This window comes from Rhipicephalus sanguineus, chromosome 2, assembly GCF_013339695.2.
Source record: "Rhipicephalus sanguineus isolate Rsan-2018 chromosome 2, BIME_Rsan_1.4, whole genome shotgun sequence".
In the NCBI taxonomy this organism is placed as follows: Eukaryota; Metazoa; Arthropoda; class Arachnida; order Ixodida; family Ixodidae; genus Rhipicephalus; species Rhipicephalus sanguineus.
In genome coordinates, this window is record NC_051177.1 from 32,951,382 (window position 1) to 32,974,696 (window position 23,315).

Sequence of the window (23,315 nt, forward strand, 5' to 3'; positions counted from 1 at the left end):
TTACCGTGGCCGCCGTGGCATGCCCGCGCGCTCGCAATCACACTGCAAATGAGCCGCACGTTCGAAGAAAAGAAGAAAGCGTTCAAGGTCATGATGCAAGCCGACGACAGGACGCACCTTCTAGCCCCTTTGTCATCCCCCAACCTACGTAGCTTTCAAAGTGCTCGCTAGTACGAAAGGAGAGAGAAAGCACTTGAAGCCTGTGACAAATCCCTGTAACTCCGCTTGTACTTGACCAATTCTAGAAATTTTTGTGGCAGTCAATTCGTGAGGCAATAAGCTCTTTTAATGAAGCCATTTGACAATCACTTTGGAAGTGTTGCAAGGTCCTTTTAAGTGTCCTCACAAATGCCTTAAAAATGCAGTTTCGACACTCATGTCAGACAGAAGAACAAATAAGTGGCTGTCAAGTACGACCGTGTTGCCATAAATTTATTCATCATAATATAACAATTTCTGTTTTTCTTTTTTTTTTGTACAGAGGTCAAGGCTGCCAGTTTCCGAATTTGAAACTGTTCTTGTACATGCATGCATTCACAGCCAAGACCAGACAATGAAAAAGAAATGTCAGCTTAAAGAGACAATAATAATAATCATAACAACAAAACTATGCCCATGGAAATGGCAACGATGCCAAAAAAAAAAACTAAAGGAATGGCTGCATGCAATAATTTTTCCTGCAGCTTCTAAATGGCTGGTTGTGGATGGTACTTACATAATTTTCAGCAAAAACATCTGTTTACATGAAAATTTATTAGCTCACTATAACATGCAAAGCAGTTTTCTTGAAACATAATATTCGTGTCACTGTCTTATAACTGAAAAGGCAACGTTACAGAACAAGAGCAATTCAATTAAGCATTTTCACGATATGAAAAACATAACAAGTGCACTTTTGATTTTGCCTTTCCCTCACAAAAGGAACACAGTGGGTCACTAACATCACAATGTACAAATTATATCTCCAAATATATCATGCAAGAAGTTTGGTATGAAAAACCGACAACCTGTACCTGAGCTAACCCAACACACAAGCAGGGCATTACGAATGGCAATATGAGCACACCATATCTGTCAAGAAATCAACGACTAGGTTCACAGTGAGCCTATAGTGTTCAACACAAAGGGTTGGCAACTGGCGGTCCGCGAGGCAGTATCATGCGGCCCGAAACACACTACAGGATGAGAGCTTTAGCATTCAACATTTATTATTGCACACCAATATTTATTCATCTGTGCCCACTAATGTCAACCAACGTGTTCCATGGTAGACTGTTTGGCCTGCGTTTCGAAGTAGTTGCCAACCCTTGTTTCACACCATTCTAAGAAAAAAAAAATAAATAAATAAAACTCACTTTAAGGACCTTACAAAATACAACCGTGGCACATGCATAAGTGTAGAGTTGTTCCCCAAGTTTGTGAAAAACACAATGGGATATACTACAAATTTTTTTTTAGATGCAAGCTGTGCTATATTACCATATGTTTAAAAACCAGCAGTCCATTTTTATGATTCTATAAAGCAAGATCACGCACAAACGTAAAGAAGCATGCATGAATATCAAATTTGCATTAGCAACAAAAAAAGGTAAAGAATGCCAGGCTTAATTCTGAACAAGGAGTAAGCATCATTAAACTGAGTGAGCTCACTCGCAGGTGTATCTTACATGCCTCGTGACATCTCATAGCTTAATGCTACACATAACCTTAAAGTTGGAATTCAAGAGAGCCTCTATTTTCTGCATTCATCACTCGTGATGTGCAACACCCTTCCAGCACCACTGGCATTTAGGGACACACGAGTCTACGAACAACAAGCTGGATCATTGTCCAGACCCTGTCATCAATCATGATATTCACAAGCCCCCCCCCCCCCCCCCCCTCCCCCACACACACTACTTGCTGCTCTGTGCTCCAAACCCAGTGCAAGTGACACCAAATATAGTACACAATATACAAACACAACGCAAGCTTCCCCATGCGGTGCAGGGTGCTGTGGCACATTGCTAAACCGGAATACATTGCACAATTTGATGTGTCTTACTCCCATAAAATGAGCACTGATAAGTGCATGCTATTTGCTTCCAGAATAGCACAAATACAGTAATATCTCGAGTCATTGCATGCCCCTCCACTCCCCTCCTTTTACATTTATTGCATAACACAAAATTCCCCAAATATCCCCCGAAATGCTACTGAAAGATCATTCACTGTTTCCCAAGCAACAGAGGCACTGCAGACTGCACAATGCCACAGCATATTTATGTGCAATGTTTTTTTTTACTGTTTACGTGTCCTTGCCTTCATGAATTCACACATATCTAGTGGCATGTTGCAAGTGCATGCCACCAGGACATGTTTAAAAAGCCATTCAGTTAACAGCTTCTCTTAAGTAATCAATCACTCTTCAGTTACTTGTTTCCTTTGCTTTCAAACAGAGTCATTGCCACACCAGTTAAGGATGCAAGGACTCGGGATATAGTGCTTGTTGAACATAAGTGGGCATTGTTATGCAACCGTATAACACAGTGAATTTATTCTCTCGATAACATGAGATGGTAAACCGTGACATGTTCATGCAACACGCTTGAGTGCACAGTTTTGTTTCAGACATTATACCAGGCGTGGCAATGAGTCTAAATTCACACAAATGCTTCGGGCCACTTCTGTTTTACAAAGGGAAGTGGATATTGGGTGCATAAGACAATGCAATGCCAGTATGAAAAAAAAAAAAAAAAACTCCATTAAACAGTCCTTTCATGTCTTGTCCATTAGTATCCGCTCCAAGGATATCCTTTACACACAGGAGATACTGAAGTGGGGTATCACAGCGCAGCAGAGCAGCGGCATCACGTGCCCCGTTCCTAGCTCGCTACTACCGCTTCTTGGCCACTCGAGTCGTCTTGGCCTGCTGCTGCCTCTTGTTGCCTCCCGTAAAGAGCGTGGTCATCATTTCCGACAGCTCGGGCATGTCGTACTTCGGCATCTGCATCTGGTGCATCTCCTGCGAACGTGAGAAATGTGGAACTAATAGTCAGCAACAAGGAGAAGAAAGGTCTAGGCAACTTCTCGGTAAATGTGCTAAACCTTTGAAGCAGCAGCGAAGAGAGTTCCACACCACTAGACCAATCTCGCTACGGATGGAGCGCCTGAGCATATGCCCAACTAGTACTAAGATGCGGCGTTGGTCTACTGCACAAACTTCAGAAGATCTAATTTACTGACCAAGCACTTAAAGAGCAGCTTCTTTTGCTGCCCACTTATGTTTCTTCAAGCAGGCACCATAAATTTGAAGTCTGTGTCTTCAGACCACAGACCTTCAGACCACGCACGAGCAATGAATGGAATCATCTCCCCCATTACATTGCTTCAATTACCTGCGCTGCCATCTACAGGAATTACAAAGACTGCGGCCTTAAGATTACTGAAGTAAATAAATAAATAATAAAGCCGTTGCTATATCCTGGAATACACAGTGGTTTCTAGCAAAAGTTGTGCTTAGAGGGGCCCTGCAACACTTTTCCAAGTAATCGTCGAATGGCTTCATTAAAGGAGTTTACTGCCTCACGAATCGACTGCCGCAAAATTTTTAGAATCCGTCGAGTACGAGCGGAGTTGCGGGGATTTGTCGCACACTTCAAGCATTTTCTTGCTCCGCTCGTACCAGCGCGAGCACTGAAAGCTATGCAGAGAAGGATGGCAAGGGGGCAAGAAGCTACATACATTCATCAGTGCGCGTAATGACCTTGAGCACTTCCTTTTTTTTCTTGGGACGCGCAGCTTACAATCAGTGTGATCGCGAGTGAGCACACAGGAAGTCACGCCATCCCATGGCGGCCACAGTAACTATGCAGCTCATGATGCTGAAATCAGCCAATGGCCATGGAATTTCGGTTTATGGCATGGTTATTTGGGTTTATGCCATTATTTATCGAGAGAAGAGGGAGCAACTTCTGGCTGACTTTGAGAATTAAATGCAAGTTTCATGTCGCATGCTGCGCTATAATGTCTGGCTCGCATGTTCTCAAAAGCCTTGACTACCGATTGGCAGCGTTTTCTGACCATGTGCAAAAGGTGTTGCAGGGCCCCCTTTATGTGCACATTTTCAACAACCAGAAGATGCACAGCTAGAATGTAAACGTACATACAAGTTATAGCTTAGTCTGATGCCACGCAGAGTGAATGCCATTTACGACACCAAAATCTCTCTAGATGCCAGCACCTCACAATAAGACAGGCACAGACGACTGAAATGGTACTATTATACTTGCCATCAGCTGTCAAAAAGCTGTGACATTAATTTCGGTGCAAGAAACACTAAAGACATTGCAAAAGTGGTCAGCAGCTGCATTAGAACTCAATGCAGCGAAGCAGTCTTGGTGCTTGGCCTACCACATTACATGGTGCAGGCATAGTGAGTGGCTAGGTTCAAACTGGCAGATTCCCATGACTAGCATGTTGTCCACAAAGTACACTGGCCGCTGATGCACTGCGCCTGTTTTTCTTTAGTACTTATGGCTAGTCTTAGCTTGATTCTTAACGTAAAGTCAAGTTTTGGCTTGACAAAATGCACACGGTGCTTATTTTGCTGTCGATGTCAATATGCCACACAAACAGCAAAACATTTTAATGGTTGCAGAAGAAGAAGAGTGCCAACATGATATGCAGCTCTGACACACTCTTATGACTCCACAGCAGTCAGATTGACATAGAGTGGAATGTTGTCGTACGTGGCTTCAGATACATAGTGAATATCCTTTTTCAGTAGAAAGGCACTTCTAACACAAATGATAGCATGTGTGGGCTTCTCAGAGAGACGGTAAAACATAAATGCATATCTAGGTTTATCAGAGGATGCTAGAATATCATGTCACAAGCTTTTTCAAAACACTACCATGGAGTGGTGCTGTATTCGGAGCCTCAAAATTCACAACCAAGTGTAAAAACCAAATAAATGTAGACCAGGATAAGCTGCTTAGAGCAGTTATTAAAATATGGGGGAGCTCGTAAACTACATACTACAAAGGTACCATTATCAAATTGCGCTGTGTCATCCTAAATCATTTGTGAAAGTGCTATCCGAGTGTTCAAGCACACTCCCTTTTCGTAGGGGCAAAGCAAAAGTGTATATTCAAGTCAACAGAATGGTTATGCTAACTCGTGAAAATTGCAGCACTTTGAAAATTGTATGCAGGTGTCTTTATAAATAGTATTACATTAGAAACTGCTTTCAGTCAATGATGTGTCAGTGAAGCTTGAAACCTTAAGAAGGAATCACACTCTTGGAATCTAATTCGGTACACCAAATTGCACACGCACAGTACTCATGGACTGAAACAAGCAAGTTTAAGGGACCGACAAATGATTTTTCTCGACCCAGTTTTTTACGGCGCGACAGGAAGCTCACCCTTCATAGCGCTTGTAGCTGCAGTGGTTTATCTGAAAAGCACGTAGTTATTTTATAAGCAGTATTTTTCGATCTGAAAGGCTCCAAACACGCATGGAGGCTTGCTCCACAATGCAGAGAATTGATAGCGATGCCGCTAGCCCTTGTGAAAGCTGTCGTTGTTCTGCTTTCACAGGAGTTACTGTAACTATGCTTAACCACCTTTATTTTGAGCTTTCCAACCATTTTTGAAAATAGCAAGCTGTTACAATGAGATGTGTGGCTTTATACACCTTATTTGTACAGCGTTGTGTGCGTCTGCGCCCAAGGTTGCCTGCGCCTGTGTCATGGATGGCTTGTCTCGGCTTCGTTACTCTCTCGATACATGAGCCAAGCCAAGTAATCGAAAACATAACTGTGTATATGCACGGCCGCACCAAGTAGCAGCGTGCGTCATTTCTGAGACGAAGTGTAGGTAGCAAAACAAAATCTTAGCGACCTAGAAACTGCGTTGCATGAGCACGCTGAAAAGTTGCTCAAGACGCGCTGACGAGCATGGGATCATTACGTCACGCGAAGGCAGCGCCACTTTAATGCATACTACTAATGCAGGTCTATATGTACATTATTATGGAGTAATACCTTTTAATATAAAGAAACGAACAATATTTCAATACTAACAAAAAAATCGTCGACCGCGTACAGCAATCAACGGTCACGTGGCCGTCTTCATCGCATCATTCAAAATTTTGCCGCCAGAGGCGCCACAGGTCATTTTTCGCGACTTTCAATTAAGAAATAAAGATATAAATCCATCCTCACGAAAAAAACACGGTTGGTTTGAGTCAGTGAGACAGACAATCTTTACATAAGTGGAGTCAACTCATTTTATATTCTGGGCAGTTGTCGGTCCCTTTAAGGCTAAGTGATGCACATACGTTCGTTACCACTGTCTACAGTTTGTGTCGTATTGGCGTGATTTTGACTCGAACACTTACCTCAGAGCCAAAATTACCTTTAGCGGCCAGATTTGCATCGACATGACGTGGTTATCACAAGCAATGGCTCACAGCAGTCGTTATACTAAGAAATAACGATGCCACGTTTGAATCCAGGAGTACTGTACTTCTCTTATAGATACTTCTTTCTATCTGAATCCACTACCACTTACTTTAAAAGGGCAAGGTATGGTTTAGGATATGTACCAGCCTTTACAGAAGTGAAGTGTCAAAATTTAAGTCAAATTCAGGGTGACAACTGAATTTGCAAAGCTAAAGTTTTCAGGTCTTCCTCAAAAACATGTGCTGGTAAGCAGCAAATGATGCGCCTCTCATATTTATCACGTACTGAACTTGCATATCAATCAAACTTCCACTCACAAACAAAAGTTTCACCCGAGAAAATTTCAGTTTTTATCTATGCACCCACTGTTCACTAGTGGAGGGGGGGGGGGGGAGAATTTCTTTTTGGGTGCTGAAGCACTTCTCATATGCTGAGACATTTTGGACATTTACCACTACTTGCTGGTGTTGTTCCAATCTTCCTACAAGAGCCTACACAAGATAGAACTGGTGTGCAAAGAAAGGAAAGCCAAATGCAGAAAACAAATCTATATCTATGAACAAATAAAAAACTTTGCACTGCAGGTGTGTAACAGCTACAATTTGACTCTAATATCTCGAAGGAGAACACTAAGTGAGGCTAACCCCTCTGTCTGAACCTGGATCTACACTAGACTAAATCAGTGATTCACATTGCGGACAGGTCATGACACATCTCAGCAGTACGACATTAGGCTGAAGACTGTCAGCATGCGGTGCCTTCACAAAGGGCGTGAGTACATGATTGCGAGCTTTGTCAAGCTCGAAATGAGATGATCCGTTCTGTGAATCCGCCTTTAATGTCATGTGAATTAGTGCCTGTTTATTTCACTCTGCACCAATGTATTTGTGCACAAAGCAGTGAATAAAAAAATTGTGGCAGAAGATCAGCTTATTATGGGCCTTTAAACACATAACTTTCAAGATCCTTACCCTTTGTGTCTCTGGGTCAGCTGCGTTCATCAGTTTCGGCAGGACCATGATAAGCAGTAAAGGAACCACCATCATGAGAACCTGGTAATTGAAGACCAGAGGTACAAGAACATACGTCAGATGAAGAAATGTAAGTAGAAAATCATTCAACTACATGCATTTTTCTGCTAACAAAGCATTTACAGTACTAAATGCTGCTTTGCTTTCACTTAAACGTTGAACTTTATAACAAGATAACATAATTTTGTCAACATTCCAAAAAATTAGTATTGTTGTATCTAGAAATGTAGAATGAAATTAGCTCTGCAACTTTAGGGAGAGCATTAGCACACTCAGATATACAACAGTGCATACAATGCAGCTGTAGTACTGTTTTCAAAACAGCAGAACACAAACAGATTACGGCAACAATGCTGGTAGGAGCATCTTTTGGCACCGAGTGCAACAACAACACGCAAGAAATGTTTTTTGGCTGTTTAGCCTACATGAAGACCGAATTGCTGGTAATGGCTTTATGTGGACAGCTAATCGGATTTCAAGTCATATTTTGCAATAGGGTCATTCCACGACAAACGTCCCAGCCATTTTGGCAACCATCTCAAATGTATTTGGAAAAAAATAGTGCCGATTTATTAGGTAGAAAACAGTGAATTGCTCGAATATTTCGGGCAGAAAAAATTTTTGGTCATGTGGGTGCCTTCCAAATTTCTCAGAATGTCATCTGGGTGTTGTTTGTAAGAAAATTTATTCTGAGAACATCGTTTCTTGTTTCAATAACAAATTTGGTTTACATATTAAGCAAAAGTGTGTGTAAGCAGTTTGAAGCTCAATAATATTAGTGCAATTTTTCTGCCATATACGCCTCCAGGAATTTTGCCAAAATGTTCTATGTTTGCATTTTTTATATCGCGATATTGCGCCTTGTATGAATATAGGAGTAATGACTACTCACTCTACAGAAGGTATATATTGGGATAAAATATTTTCAGACCCCTCAAGTTTCTAAACATTATAAGAAAAAATCACAAATTTCAGAAAATTGTCATATTTGCCCACATTGAGACGCGATTTACACCACGTGGTGCTCCAATTAAAAATTGGCTTTATACCTCAATCGAAAGCAAATAAAGAGTTCGTCTTTGCGGCAAGTTTTACAATTACAATTTTTGTTTTAAGGAAGAAAATAATTTTTCATGTTCCCCATTGACGGCTATCTCCCCATTTGGTCACACGGCAGCTTCCTCATTGATGTTCCCAATTGCCGTCAATAGGAAAATTAAAAAAATATTTTCTACCTTAAAACGAAAATTGTAATGATAAAACTTGCCACATAAGAACTGCTTGTTTGCTTTCGACTGAAGTATAAAGCTGATTTTTAACTGGAGCACTACGTAGCGTAAATTGCGTCTCATAGTGGATAGAAACGACGATTTTCTGAAATTGGTGATTCTTTCTCACAACGTTTAGAAACTTGAGGGGTCTGAAAATATTTTGATCGTGAAATATACCATGCGTAAAGTATTCAATGCTCATATATTCATACAAGGCGCAATATCGCAATGAAAAAATGCGAACATAGAACATTTTGGTAAAATTCCTGGAGGCGTATATGGCAGAAAAATTGCACTAAAATTATTGAGCATTAAACAGCTTACACAAACACCTTTGCTTAATATGTAAACCAAATTTGGTATCGAAAGAAGAAACGATACTCTCAGAATAAATTTTTTTACAGATAACACCCAGATGACATTCTGGGAAATTCAGAAGGCACCCATGTGACCAAAAAATTTTTTCTCTCCAAAATATTTTAGCAAATCATTGTTTTCAATGCAATAAATCAGCACGATTTTTTTTAATACATTTGAGATGGTCGCCAAAATGGCTGCGACACTTGGCATTAAATGACCCAATATAAATTCTATATGCTGTTTTAAAGTTAGAAAGCAACAGTAAGCAAACAAGAAAAGCCTCATCTTCAAGCCAATATTTCAACAAGAAGACTTGTCTTCAGTAGCACAATATGTTTGCACAATGACTGCATTTGTCACGGTTTTGCTTCCTCCAGGCTTCAACCTGAAGCCTGGGATTTTTATTTTTTTCAATGATTTTTTTTGCCAATATGGTTGTGATAATTCTAGATATATATATTCTTTCCTTTCCAATAAAATTTCAGTTGAGAGCCAGCACTAGTCATGTTTGCTTCTTCTCTTTTGTCCGTCGTTTCCCGTGTGCGCTGCGCTTTACGCATGATGAAAATGTACCAACTCATTCAAGTTTCTATATCATTTCAACTTGAATAGTTGTCTGAAAAATGGGACAAGGGTGGACAATACAATGGTTCAAGATCTGCTGAAACAATGCTGATATTAAGTGGCATGAAATGGGTCTAAATTACTTCTTGCAAGACACATACAGAGCAAAAGTGTCTATGCTCCAAAATTTATGTCTACCCCTGCTACCACACGGTCATTCATTGTCATTTTTCCAACAAGAATATCCAAATTAGGAAAGTGTTTTGAGATCTGTTCAACGTGTATATATTTAAAATTGATGTTTCCTTTTTTCCACCAGTGTGCCGAACTTTAACCATATGTGAAGAGTGAATGATAGGTGTGACGTTAGGATGGATAAGTGGGCATGTTGTTTTAGCATGTTCTGGGGCGAAATGCAAAGAGACGACGATAGAAAAAGGGAGATACACACGTACACACACACACACACATACACACAAAAAAGGTGTGCAAATGAGGGACTGAATAAAAAGCATAACTTCAAGCTGTTTCATAATTTTTTAAAGCATTCTGGCGCACCGTTAGAAAGGTATACAAATTGATTTACAAACATGCACACTAAAGCCCGCAAGAGGGTCAAAGTATGTGCGGGCTGCAGACAGTACGAGAATTCAATGAAGGCGATTGAGGGACCATATACAAAGCTTCGAGTGTGGGCATACAGACGCTTGAAACATTCTGGGCTGAGGATATTTTGCCAACAGCCGGCATTTTACTGTTCCCAGATATTGTGCCGGCAGTCGCTACGGCCAATCAGGCGAGAAGGCCGGCACAATAGCGGGTTTTCGAATAGGAGCCCCAAAGTGCTTTGCGTGAGCTGGCTTTGGGTCAAACAGGAGCTAAGAGTTTTTGAATAGGGTCTGCAGCGCTTTGGACATTCCCCCTATTCTAGGTCAGTCTAGTCTTGGCCAAGAGCAGTGGCTTCAGTGGGTGCCGTCATGTGTTTTTGACCCAAAGCTTTTGGGGCAGGCTTTGGGGCTCTCGCTATATTCGAGAAATAGCGTCCCCAACGCCAAACCCAAACGCTGTTTGGGTCTCGCACATGCGCAGTGTCCTCGAGGCTATTTCTTTGGGTTCCCAGAGCCCTTTGTGTGTGCTCGCTTTGGGTCAAGCAGGAGCTAAGAGTTTTCGAATAGGGTCTGCGGCGCTTTGGACACTCCCCCTGTTCTAGGTCACTCTAGTTTTGGCCAACAGCCGTCGCTTCAGTAGGTGCCATCACGTTTATTTGCCGCAAAGCTTTTGGGGCAGGCTTTGGGGCTCCCGCTATATTCGAGAAATAGCGTCCCCAACGCAAAACCCAAACGCTGTTTGGGTCTCGCGCATGCGTAGTGGCCTCGACGCTATTTCTTTGGGGCCACTATTCGAAAAGTCCCTAATATCTGGAGGATGCACAATGCGTTAGCTTACTGCGCCACCCAAACCCATAAGGCGAGAGGGTCAAAAGGCTGCAATTGTTGGGCAAGAGTGCCGGCACAATAACTCCGAACGATCATATGCCATCACTACATCCACTGCCAACATTCTGCGTGGTGCGGCTTACCATAGGGTTCATGAGGAAGTCTGTGATTCTCCATGTCTCCCGAATTTGGAAATACTGGAAGGGACCGCGACTCTTGAGTTTCAGCGGGTACGCAAGAGTCTGGATCAAGTTTGACTGGATGTAGTTGACTCGACGAGCACGGAATTTCCCCTTGGAATTGATGTCCACTCGCACCGGCTCGTACACATGGTCAGGATTAGCCACTTCGACGACGTATGACCCAGGAGCCAGGTTGTGCACCGAAAAGCTGCCGTCGCTCCTAGGAGGCGAGGTCGAAACAAGTTAGCGCTTCAAGTAGACCGGGAAGGAACGGAGAAACCTTGCCGGCAGTCACTCACCTCAGGAAACCGAGTTGTTCCCCTCCGTTCACAAGAATTCGTGTGGACGTTAGCCATTCGGATGTGGCGATTTCTGGAGGCACCACTTTACCTTCGATCACATGCTTCTCGGGTACAACGTCCTCATCGCTGGCTACTACACCGACACTACTAATAAGAAAAGCAAGCTGAAACAACAGTGCGCAGGCGCGCTGTAGATAGCCTGGTTTTAGAGAATGAAGCCGCATATCTGATTTAATTTTCCTTAATCGGTCAAGGAAGCAGGCCACCATTCAATCGTAAGCTGCGAATGGCCGACACATCCTGCGACCTCGCGCCACCTAGCGATTTTATTGATGTTGGTTAACTTTAAAACGGAAAGGAAACCAAAACTTTTAGGAAGTAGTCGTAGTGACTTGTTGAACCCTGAAAAGATTAGGCATACTTTTAATTTCGTCAGTGCTCGTCAGTCGCACGAAGCAAGGCGGTAATTGGTAATCTACGCAGCCTTTATTTTATGTGTGTTTCTTTTCGCCTGTGACGTCGCTAACAACATGGCAGTGGCCGCTTGTTCGTGATGTGTGTTGATAACTGTCTCTTAATTTGGGCATGTTCGATCCCTCTGCGTGTCTTATGAAGACTGTGCTGTGACCTGCAGTGACAAGTCGCGAGGACGTGTGCCGGGGCCTTCGGTATTGAGAACCCGTGATGTTGGTGCCCTGAAAAGCGAGTGTCAAATGACCATGGTGACGGATAGGTTAGGCCTTGGGCTAAGCTGAGTGGCCGAAACACCCGTGTTTTAGTCGCCCCAAGTTGGAACTTGCCGTGCTTCTTGCCTGAAAGTAATTCTGGCTCATTTTCTCGTCATCACCTATTAGTGTGTTTTGTGTGGGGATCGCTTGTTTTGTTGCGTCGTGCTTCGGGAGAGAGATGCGCGCACGAGGCATTGTGTTGTCTACCGTAGACGGCTGTTTTTCTCACGCTCTTAGCGAGAGAAACGTGTGGTGCACGTCCTTTTGAAACCTTGCGTGATGTATTTTCATTGCGGTAGCGTTGAACTCGTGCATGGGGTTCGGCGAGACTTGTGTGCCCTCTGTTCAGTGTCAGCGAGGGACCATTAACAGCAGGGGGTTGCCGCGAGCGCCTACTCCCAGAAAGCGTTTATTCAGCACAGTAGTACCAACATTCTGCCGTACTGCAACTGTACGATATGCCGCTTGAGCGTGGTCTTCGTTTTTTTTTTTTTGCCATTATAACGAGCGAGCTAGCTAGGTTTTTCCGACGATGTGAAAGCGACTGTTCTACCAGAAAAGGTGTGGGCACTCATGCGCGTATTGGGCGTGTGTGTATTCGCACTTCGCAAAGCGACTTACAGTGTGTGGCGCGGCTTACGGCGTCATTTCGACGACTTTTGCGACACCGTTGTCCTATGTGAGGATCGCATGCTTCTGGCCGTGTTTTCTTCGAGCACGTGTTCGCCTTGGCGCAGTAGTGCTCGCATGGTTGGACGTCTTAGATTCTGGTGCAATACAGTGGCGAAATTTGCCTACCCTAAGCGACAGCTCCAAACGAAAAGATTTCCTAAGTTTCTTTTTTTTTTTCGTGTGCGAGGAGAAGTTCCTTGTTTTTTAGAAGTTCATGTTAAGCACGCCAGTAATGGACGCATCTTCTCGTGCGCACGTGTCACTATCCTTGCATAATTGTGATTGTTTCGTCACATATGAGCTCCTTTGCCTTCAAACTTTTACATAAAAATAACGTGGAGTTGCAGTTTCACCTAGTAAAGGCATTGCCTTTGTTAGTGACCATGCATAGGCATGCTTCACAGGCACATGTTTGCAAATTAATGAGCATTGACCATCATTTGACTAATGAAGAGACAACCATTTTAATTAGTTAAAGCAATGCGCCATGCATTTTAACACAAGCAGTCTAAACCAAAGTGTAGGTACATTTCTGAAATCATGTTTTGTTCTGGTTAGTGAAATCCTCTGTTTTCGTCAGTGTATGTCAAGGTACAAGTGCTTATGCAGTTTCTAAGGTAGAGTTTAACATAAAACAGGTTTTTAAGGCTTAACTATTATAAAAACACTGTGGATGTAGCAGTGTTTTGTCCTGCCAGACGAGACACATGAACAATATGCAGTGGTGTCGGATCATGCATGACAAATGTCATGCACCTCAACAGCATGATTGAGAATATGTTTGCTCTTTCAGTTTAATGCACTTCGTTTACCAAATACTTTTAGCTGGATACCCAAGCTAAAAAGTGTACAAGCACTTTTATGAAGACCTGTGCAGCTGCTCCAAGCCACATACAGCAAAGCAAAACGTTGGGCATGGAAAATAACCAGTGCATAACCAATTCAATTACAACACAGCAGAAACAGCTAATTAATTCATTATATAATGACCCAACGATAACATAGTAACCCAAAAAATCTGACAAATGGGAATAGTGCCATAGCTGTCTTTATACAGGCTGCTTTTATTATCATCTTCAACATTGTGTTGTTTTATGGAGCTGAGGTGATTTGCTCCACGTGTGTCTATGCTAGATCTGCAGATTTATTGTGCTATCATGCATTGTTTCAGAAACTTCAAATGATTTGAGGCAGCACTGATACAAGTTATGAGGGACAGTAAAAAATAAGAGGTAGCCAATGGCAGATAAAATTGTCTACATCATTCAGTACTGATTTTAAGCTGCTTTTTGTAATCATCTGGCTGCGGATGAAATGTTTCTGGTTCATGACTGAAGTATGTGGAATCACTGGTACATGGCAAAATAATGAAAACTTGTTGAACACTTACGCCTTTGAGGACCAATTCTGCAGTGACCCATAAGATGGCAGTTTAAACATACACTAAAGGCAAAAATTAAGTTGACGTGGATTGTTGAAATTGTGTTCCAGAAACCTAGTAGTGCTTGTTTCGTGCCAAGGAAATGCTTTGTTTTGAAAGAAAAAGTTCCGCATGTCGAAAAAGGGGTCCGCACGTCGTTAGTGCAATTAAAACCACCTACCTCTGAGAATAGCCTTATAACGTAGCATTTGCCATGCCCACCCTTTACTGCCCGACAGCCGGTGCAGAGAACACAGCCCAGTGAAAATGGAACTTTCGTCGTTCCAAAGCTAACGCCAAGTTCTTTTCCTATGAATCAAACTGAAACGCACAAGTTGCATTTTATTCCATCTTGTAATGCACTGCAATGTTCTTTTCTATCACGAGTAGTTTGAGTACTAGTGATTAATTGTGCTTAGGGCATTCTGCATCATTGGGCTCTTACTCCAGAATGTCCTACTGGTGGTGCAAATCATGTCCTGCACGTACCTTAATTTCCTGAATGCTAAAGCGCTTTCATGCATATTGACATTTCAGAGGTTGTCAAGCATTGACCTTTCACTCTCACATAAAATGTTATTTACCTTTAGTGTCCCGTTAATGGAGGTGAAAAAGTTGCCTGGAGTCTCTGGAGGGCATCTGCTGTGTGGTTGTGGTTTAGATCCTCAGCTGCATTTTGATAATGGGAAAAGGACCTGCATATGTTGCTTTAGTTGTGGGTACTCTGCAAGCACAACACTTTCAAATACAAAGATCAAGAAACATTAAGTTGTCCTAATTTCATCCTACATTTGGTCTTAAAATGTACCAGGCCAGGCATCGTCAAATTTGTCTTCGCATGAGACAAGATTTTACGTTATTTGGGCTAAGTGTGGTGACATTGCTCGTAAAAACGTAACCAGAGAGAGCTGCACACGCTTATGCAATGCAGGCACTTTGATTATAGAAAACGGAGTGGGAGCAATATCTAGTAACGCATCCGGGTTCCGGTCATAGAGACTAGCATTATAGCGAATTATTTGGAGCTTCCGAGTATTCATTTTCTATTGTTTGAGGGTATAGACATTTTTTAAAGAAATTGCTCTTTTAAATCGTGGCTGTACTGCTTCAGAGAAAACTCGAGTTGTCTCATAACTATATTTTTGCTTCGATATAAATACCGTAAGTACAACTTTTGTACAGGCATGTCAGATGTAAAGCACTTGACTAACTTTCCCTGGAAAAGGTTTGTGGATCACTTCTCTACTGAAGTTACGGTTAGCTGTTGACACCATTTTGTGGCTTGCCACTGATCTCCCCTCCCACATTTCTTTTTTTTTTGCAATGTAGATGCTTCTCTGAGACTGCGGACGTGGGCGGGCCCATGTCTGCGGAGGAACGTACAGGCGAGGGGAACGATGCCAAGGTGGACATCAACACCTCTTCGGTCGACGACCTGGCAGGGGTCGTTGGCCTGGGGAGGGCAGCTGCCGAAGCCATTGTGGCAGCTCGTAGGGTCAGTGCTGTGCCTACATGTGTGACATGTGCCATGTTTTGTTGGTTTACACTGTCAAGAAGTTCAGTGACCTGCATGTTTGGCCCGTTGATACAAGACGTTTGATGCTGCATTGTTACAATTGCAGTTCTGTACAGGAAAACACTGTGCCATAAAATTTTTAATTGACTACTGTCAGAGAAGCTTTCATCGTCGTGTGATGTAATGTCCAGAGGGAAATCACGCTGGAGCTGTGGGCATCCTGTCTGTGCGTTGAGTGACAGGAGGACATTGTTGATAGGTCTGCCATATCGCATTTGATTCTGTTAAATTTAGCATTAATTGCATTCCAGAAGTGATATTCTTGCAACTTTAAAAAGTTAACTGTGCACTTAGGAAGTTCAGTTAAACTGGCAACTATATCTGCCTGGAAACCCTGATTCTGGCTGCGCTCAGATTTTATGTAGTACACTTAACAGGCCACAATGTTTTCCAATTGATGTTTCTTTACAAGTAACCCTGTAGAGGCTCGCTGATGTGCATATTAAAAAAAGTTCTGCCATAGTTGTTATGGTCAGTTAAAGCCTTGAATGGCCAGCAAACGTTGTTGCCTGAAACAGCATGCCCATAGCTGCAGTTTTTGTCATGTTTGTTGTTGGGTGCTTGGGCTTAAAGGGCTTTCGAAGCAAATTTTGGAAGTAAACAAACATACCTTTTTCATTGGCTTCTTTGGTCACACGCAGCTGTTCAAATAGTCGCTCACTAGACATTGTGGGGAATGTCCAGTGCTCACGGATTGAAACGCGACATGAAAAAATTTAGTATGACAAATGGTATGTACAATTATTGCTCAATATGACCAAGTCACGTCACTGCGAATCTGGTCACTAAAGGTAATGTTGGCTCTGATGTAAGATTTCGAGTCGAAAGTATGGTGATTTGACACGGAATTGAAGATGGTGGAACGAAAGTATGTGCATTGCTTAGCCTTAAATTGTCACGTTTCAATCCGTAAGGACAGTAGGAATCTGCTTGAAAAGCTTGCTAATAATGGTAATGTAAATGCCAATCTCTCGTCACACCTGGAAAAGAAAATGCCAACAGAGGTTGATCCACGAAACACCTGCACAAATGTGTGAAGATGCGGTTGTCAGTAAAAAACAATGTTAATTTTTCAGACAAATGGATAAATAACCACCAAGTGGTCGAAGACTTTGTGTGAAGCCCTCTGCCACAGCATTTTTCATCGCCTAGTGCGCATTTTTATGTGAAACCTCCATATACGGTTTTTGTTAATTCGCAGTTGCAGGGAGGTTTCAACCGAGTTGAGGACTTGCTGGCTGTACCTGGAGTGGACGTGTCTTTGCTGCAAGAGCTACAGCTCAGCCTAACATGCAGTCCGAGGGAGAATCTACCCAAGGACACTCAGGGAACCAGGTCGGGTGACAAGATTCTCTTGCGTGTAGTAATTCACCATTTTTGTGTGCTTGTGCTTAGAAGCTCAGAATTCCATAGTCGCTTTAACGTGTAAAGCGAACGGTGTTTCTATGAAGAAAAGGCTCGCCGAACATACGAAAGGAAACTGATGAGCCCACAAATTTATTCAGGAACCAAAAACTGCATGAACTTGGTGGTAATAGAACTTTACTAATATTTCTCCCTGTGGACCTTTAGCAGAAACAGCTCTGGCAAAACCTTCGGTCTCAAAATATGCAGGCAACATGGGTTGACTGCTGGAAAGGCTAATAATTTGACAAGTTCAGTTTAGACAACAAATTAGCTGAGCCCTTCTCTTTTGGTCAACTCTGGTTGCATTTGTTTTCGCAAGTGTGCAGACCATGAAACTCTCCTCTCAAATCTTCCAAAAATGCGTCAGTTTTTAACTAATGCTCACATTGTACTCTGTCCTTTTGCTATTCTCTTATGTTCCCTTGAGAGTGGGACACGGCACTTAAAAATTTCTTTTTATTTCTTGAATCGAATTTGATGAAACTTGCTCAGTTTATGTACACTGTTGTCCTTTATGAAAGGGAACACACGAGCGCGTGGCCTGCGCTCTGCGGCGGCTGCCTACAGCACCAACAACCAACAGCTAAAGAAAACACATCCACTTTTGGCGGCATCGCCCTTGCGAGAGCGTAATCTAGCAGCGCTTTTCCAATGGCCATCACTCGTTATTTTTTTTTGTCAATAGATGACGCCAAAAGCGGACATGCTTTCTTCAGTTGTCGGTTGATTGCTCTGTAGGCAGCCGCCGCAGAGCACAAGCCATGCGTTCCCTTTCATAAAGGATGACAGTGTACATTTGTATGCAGATTTCAAGTATGAAATTATTCTTCTAGTATGATGTGTAGTTCTTAAAATGCAAAATATTTCATGTGCCTTATGGGGAGCAAGATCTTTTTAAAACAGAGAGTTACAATGTAAATTAGCATATCACAATAATCTGGAATCAGAACTGTGTGCAGTGCAACAAAAATGGATGTTCTAAACCCATTAGAACAAAAGTTATGGCATGATGAACATTCACGAGTGAAATCCCAGCTTGAAAATGAAATATTTTGTATTTGAAAAACTACACATTATACTAGAAAAATATTTCCATATTTGAAATCTGCACACAAATATACATAAACTCGCCAAGTTTCATCAAATTCGATCAAGAAATTTTTTATAAATATTTCAAGAGCAGTATCCACCCTTAATTTGGTTCCACTAAGAGTGACGTGACTAAGCTTGGCCTTGTGTTCAGGTGGGGCAGTGGGAGCAGCAGCAGCTGTGGCAGCAGAGACGAGCTTGCCACTCCTTCGAAGGTCGAGGCGACGTCGTTGGCGACTTCGGTAAACAGATTGCTTCATTCAGAGGGGCTGCCGACAAGCGATGACGATGAAGGTAGCTGCTCCTCTGTGGAAGACATGGCCGAGGGCGACGATGACCAAGCAGCACTTTCTTTGGCAGGCGTGAGCATCTCGTCTTCCCTCTTTGCATTCCCACAAAACATTGCTTTTCATTCATAACAGTGGTCATGTTTACCAATAACTGACAGGTTCGAGAGTAAGGGGGTCACATTGGGTAAGCATAGGGCTCACTTGGCCAGCAGCTTCTTCATGATTTCTTCTATGCTGCTACTAGATGGAATTGGAGGAGGGAAAAAAGCAGGTTCCATACTGCTCCAGTGTGCACTGGAGCAGGTTCCAGTATGCATTGTGACTGAAGAAGATGTGTCAGAGATCTTACTTTTTTTTTACAGTCAACAATCTATAGGTTCGGCAGATTTATATACAGTAGACTCCCGTTAAGACGAACTCGAAGGGACCGTGGTCATCTGTTCGTCTTATCAGGAGTTCGGCTTATCAGAAGTGCCCCCAAAAAGAGACATGCTAACATGCCAACTGCATCCAAATATGTTACTTGAAAACACTGAATGGAGTAGACGTACAATGGGGGCAAAAAGACAAGAAAAAGCATTTATTTGACTCAGCTTGATAAAAACTATGCCTTCAAGTAGAGTACACGAATCGTACGAGCACCTGATTTCGCAGGTTCAAAAATGAAAAATTTCATGAAGATAGTGCTACCACATTTTAATGATAAAACTGTAGCACGCTCGTATGTTGACAATTACAAAAAAAAGAGAGAGAGAGAGAAGCACAATTTTCCTTAAAACGTAAATTTATGGTCCTGGCAGTTCCTTTTCTTCTGTGAGGCTGTTTTGCTGGCTCAAAGATCACGTGCTGTTGCCTTGTCAGATTCATGATATGCCGAGTTGCTTAAGAAAGTCTGCAAGGTCTTCTTTGAGGTCCGGATATTTTCCCGTTTTCAGCCCGTAGTAACTTTTCCTGATCGACGTGCAGCTGAAGATATCCCATTGCGCTTCTCACGGTCACAAGCCTCGCGCACACGAAAAAGACACGACGCAGCTGTATTCAGTGTGCAAAATAGCCTTCTTTTGTCGTGCACTTCCATAATCAAAATAGGTCATTACAGTTAGCAGTTCACTGGGAACAGATACAGCGCACACATGTCGTACGCGAACCAACGTGAACTGACCAAAAAATGCGCTCTGCCGCCATTATGTGATAGTGATGACAATGCACCTGACCCCTCTACTGGGAGTGCTAGCGCAGCAAACGTGGTTTCGGTTTCGTACTCAATTGTAATGCACAGACAATTTTCGTTCCCGTTGTTGCTTTAAGGGGGGACACTGGGATCAAATCACGGATATCGCCAAAAAAAATCAATTTTTGGAAAACATTCGTTTTGGCATCTGTGGTCTTTTATTTACACAGTAACTAAACAATTACGCTGAAAACGCACTCTAAATGCCCGAAAAAAAAAAAAATTTGTCTTTTTAAGATGATTTGTATTATGTGTACCAAATTTCATCAACCTAGGCCAAGACACTAAAAAGTTACAAACGATCCCCGTGTCCACCCTTAAAAAAGCTCTATTCTTTTTCCTTCACTCCCCTTGCGTTTGCCCCTCTGACCATTGCGGAGGGGCCCCACGCTCTTGTGTTGTTCTGTTCTCCTTTGTACTCCAGCTTGGAAACCAATGAAAGGGGGGGGGGGATACAAGAGGACACAATGGCTTGGGGGTCCCAGTTGTTAATCCCCCTACTCTTTTTGTTGTTTTCTTTGCTGATAGAGCTTGCACCTCCCCACTCACAGGCTGGGGGTGAGGGGGATGCCGGCATTATCCACTGACCGTTATTTTTCGTTTATCTGGCGCCCTCGGCGTCGCGTCCTTGCTCCGGGAAGCGCTTTTCTTTTTCCTTTTTTGCTTTTTCTTGGTCACTTGAATGCCCCACCAAGACTGCAGTGTTCATTTCACAGAATCGCCAGCGTTGTCAATCACCGCGAAAGTTCGTCTTAACAGAAGAGTACAGTTGGGCAGTTCGTCTTAAGCGAATTTATTTTGCATTGAACCTATAGGAAACCAAACAAACGGTCCCGTGTTGTTTGGCATAAGCGAGAATTTGTCTTAAAAAGTACGTCTTAATGGGAGTTCACTGTATTGTAGAGTACTTAAGGTTAACAGTTGAGACGACACTTCAAAGTACAGTCGAACCTCGATATATCGAACGGCACGGCGATCGCGAAATAGTTCGATATATCCAGAATTCGATATAAAAAATCACGTAAAAAATGCGTCAAGAACTTGTGGAAAACAACCAACGAACCAATCGTGGTGCAGTAAATACTCACTTGAAGATTCAAACAAAGTATTTATTGTGTTGGCTTAAAATACTGAAAAAGGGTAGCCTGCTTTTTGTTGGCAATGGCGTGTTTGACGACTGCGTCCTCAACATAGTCCAGGCGATCCACAAGTGAAAGGCCGGTGCCTTCAATCGCGCTGCAGTGGCGGCGCGCAAGGGCCAAAGCGGCTACGACCTCAGCTGATGTCGGGAGCGGGGCACCATCAGCGCTTGCGGGATCCACCTCGGCAGCGTCTTCATTCGGCTGCTCAGCGGTAGCTTCGGCGACGATCTCTACATCCGTTAGCTCCGCCGTTGTACCAGTGCTGTCGTCACCTCCAACGAAGTCTTCGATGCACATGCTTTGCGGCTCCGCACCAACAAAGCTCTCCAGCTTGCTCCACGTTTCGGCGAGCTCGCTTTCTTCATCTGCGCATGCCAACCCAGCTTCCTCGGATTCTTCCACTGATGCTTCGTCAGTGCGTCCACCGAAGCCCGCATGCCGAAAGCAGTTGGCTATCGTCGACTGCTTGACGTTTTCCCACGACGCCTTGAGCATTTGGATGGCGCCCAAAAGATCGATCTTCAGATCTTGGCCCATCCGGAGTCTTACAAGCAAAATGTCGATCAGCCGACGCTTGTAGATAGACTTAAATGTGCGGATAATGCCCTGGTCCAACGGTTGGAGCTTCGAAGTGGTGTTGGGCGGCAGAAATACTACTTCGGTGTTGCTCAGCTGGGCATCGGTGTGGTGTGCCGTGCAGTTATCGACGATAAGGCATACCTTCCGTCCCTGACGCACCAGGTCCGAATCCCACGCCTTCAGCCACTTGAGGAAAATATCCCTCGTCATCCACGACTTCTTATTCCAGGCATAAGTCACCGGAATATTGGGGCAGTTCCGCATGCACCTCGGGGTTTTAAATTTGCCAATTACAAGTGGCCGCAGCTTCGTGCTCCCATCCATATTGGCAGCCAATAGGACCGTCACACGGGCCTTGCCTTGCTTGCCCCCGTGGCACTTGTCCCCGCGAGTGTCCAGCGTTTGCCGCGGAAGCATTTGCCAGAACAGGCCCGTCTCGTCAGCATTAAAGATTTGGCTCGGCTCATACTTGGCGAGAACTTTGGGCCATTCATGATCAAGCCACTTCTGAATTTCTTCATCATTGGCGTCCTCACTCTCTCCCGACACAGTCTTCCCGACAATGTTGAAACGAGTCTTAAAACGTTGTAGCCAACCGCTACTCACACTGAAATTCTCGACGCCGAGAATGAATGCAAAGTTCTTTGCCTTCTGTTGCAACATCGGCCCCGATACAGGAATATTTCGGGCCCTTGCATCCATGAACCACTTGTGGAGAGACTTCTCAACATCTTCAAAAGCAGCTTTGCGTACACGCCGCGCGCCCGAGTGCTGACTCTTCTCGGCCTTGGCCTTTATGTCGGCTTTGTTTTTGAGCAGAGTACTCAATGTGCTCCTTGGTATGCCTAACCCGTCCGCGACGCTCGACTTCTCACCATTCTCAACGCGCTGGATTGCTTCCAGTTTTGCTGCAAAAGTCAGGGTCGTCCGTTTCTTCGCGTCTGCAGCCATCGCTACACACACCACAACGCGCGGCAGGCCTAACACACGAGCACAACAACGACCGATGCGACGGATGCGTGCAGTGCGTCGTTGCTGCAAGGCTGCGGCGTGCGTATGCCGCTACGTTCAAGTGGCGCACTCGGCGCCATCGATGTGTGCAGCAGTCGTAAACGCCCACCGCGCTACCGCTATTTTCGAGAGTTGCGGGAAAGCTCGCCGCCTGTCAACGGAGCACGGCGGGAAAGCTCGCCGCCTGTCAACGGAGCGCGGGCGGTTTGGGGTGGCCGAGTTCGATATATCCATTATACGTCAAACTTCGTTCGAAATAAAAAATTAAAAATGCATGCGATTTCCCACGTGATATAGGAACCGTTCGATATAGGCAATAATTCGATATGTCCGTGTTCGATATATCGAGGTTTGACTGTAGTTGTGACGAGGATGACTTCTCGTGCCGAGTTATTTTGGGCCATGTTGCTCTCATGGTGATCATTAGTGATATTGCCCAGCTGAGCAAAAAGCAACTGTATATTATCTCTTTAATTTATGACATATCCGAAAACAAGCACACTGAGAAGAAAATTTTGAGAAATGGACACTAGGGGCAGCAACCTTTCACCTCTGGGCCCAGACTGATACTTCTAT

At 43.5% G+C, this 23,315-nt stretch overlaps 2 protein-coding genes across 2 annotated transcripts in view; one reads left to right on the forward strand and one right to left on the reverse strand.

Moving 5' to 3' along the window:
• Positions 1-411: 411 nt before the first annotated feature.
• Positions 412-11,885, reverse strand: LOC119382670 (ER membrane protein complex subunit 7 homolog). Its single transcript, XM_037650469.2, has 4 exons — positions 11,592-11,885; positions 11,254-11,512; positions 7,420-7,500; positions 412-3,004 (listed from the first exon to the last, which is right to left on the reverse strand). Exons 1-4 carry the CDS (start codon positions 11,861-11,863, stop codon positions 2,876-2,878), a joined length of 741 nt encoding a protein of 246 aa, XP_037506397.1. The 5' UTR covers positions 11,864-11,885; the 3' UTR covers positions 412-2,875.
• A 216-nt stretch (positions 11,886-12,101) lies between these two features.
• Positions 12,102-23,315, forward strand: part of LOC119382674 (F-box/WD repeat-containing protein 7) — a 41,943-nt gene continuing 30,729 nt past the window's right edge. The window contains exons 1-4 of the mRNA XM_037650471.2: positions 12,102-12,412; positions 15,744-15,909; positions 17,192-17,325; positions 18,641-18,848. Coding sequence (XP_037506399.1) covers positions 15,778-15,909; positions 17,192-17,325; positions 18,641-18,848 — 474 coding nt within the window. The 5' untranslated portion in view covers positions 12,102-12,412; positions 15,744-15,777. The remainder of the gene's footprint in view (positions 12,413-15,743; positions 15,910-17,191; positions 17,326-18,640; positions 18,849-23,315) is intronic.

Excerpts from the sequence above, each read along its gene's own strand:
- LOC119382670 (XM_037650469.2), bottom strand. The coding sequence starts at position 11,863 with ATGGTGGCCTGCTTCCTTGACCGATTAAGGAAAATTAAATCAGATATG. Across the intron at positions 7,501-11,253 it reads ACTTCCTCATGAACCCTATG|GTTCTCATGATGGTGGTTCC; the intron begins GTAAGCCGCACC and ends TTCAATTACCAG. Across the intron at positions 3,005-7,419 it reads CTGACCCAGAGACACAAAGG|GAGATGCACCAGATGCAGAT; the intron begins GTAAGGATCTTG and ends TCACGTTCGCAG.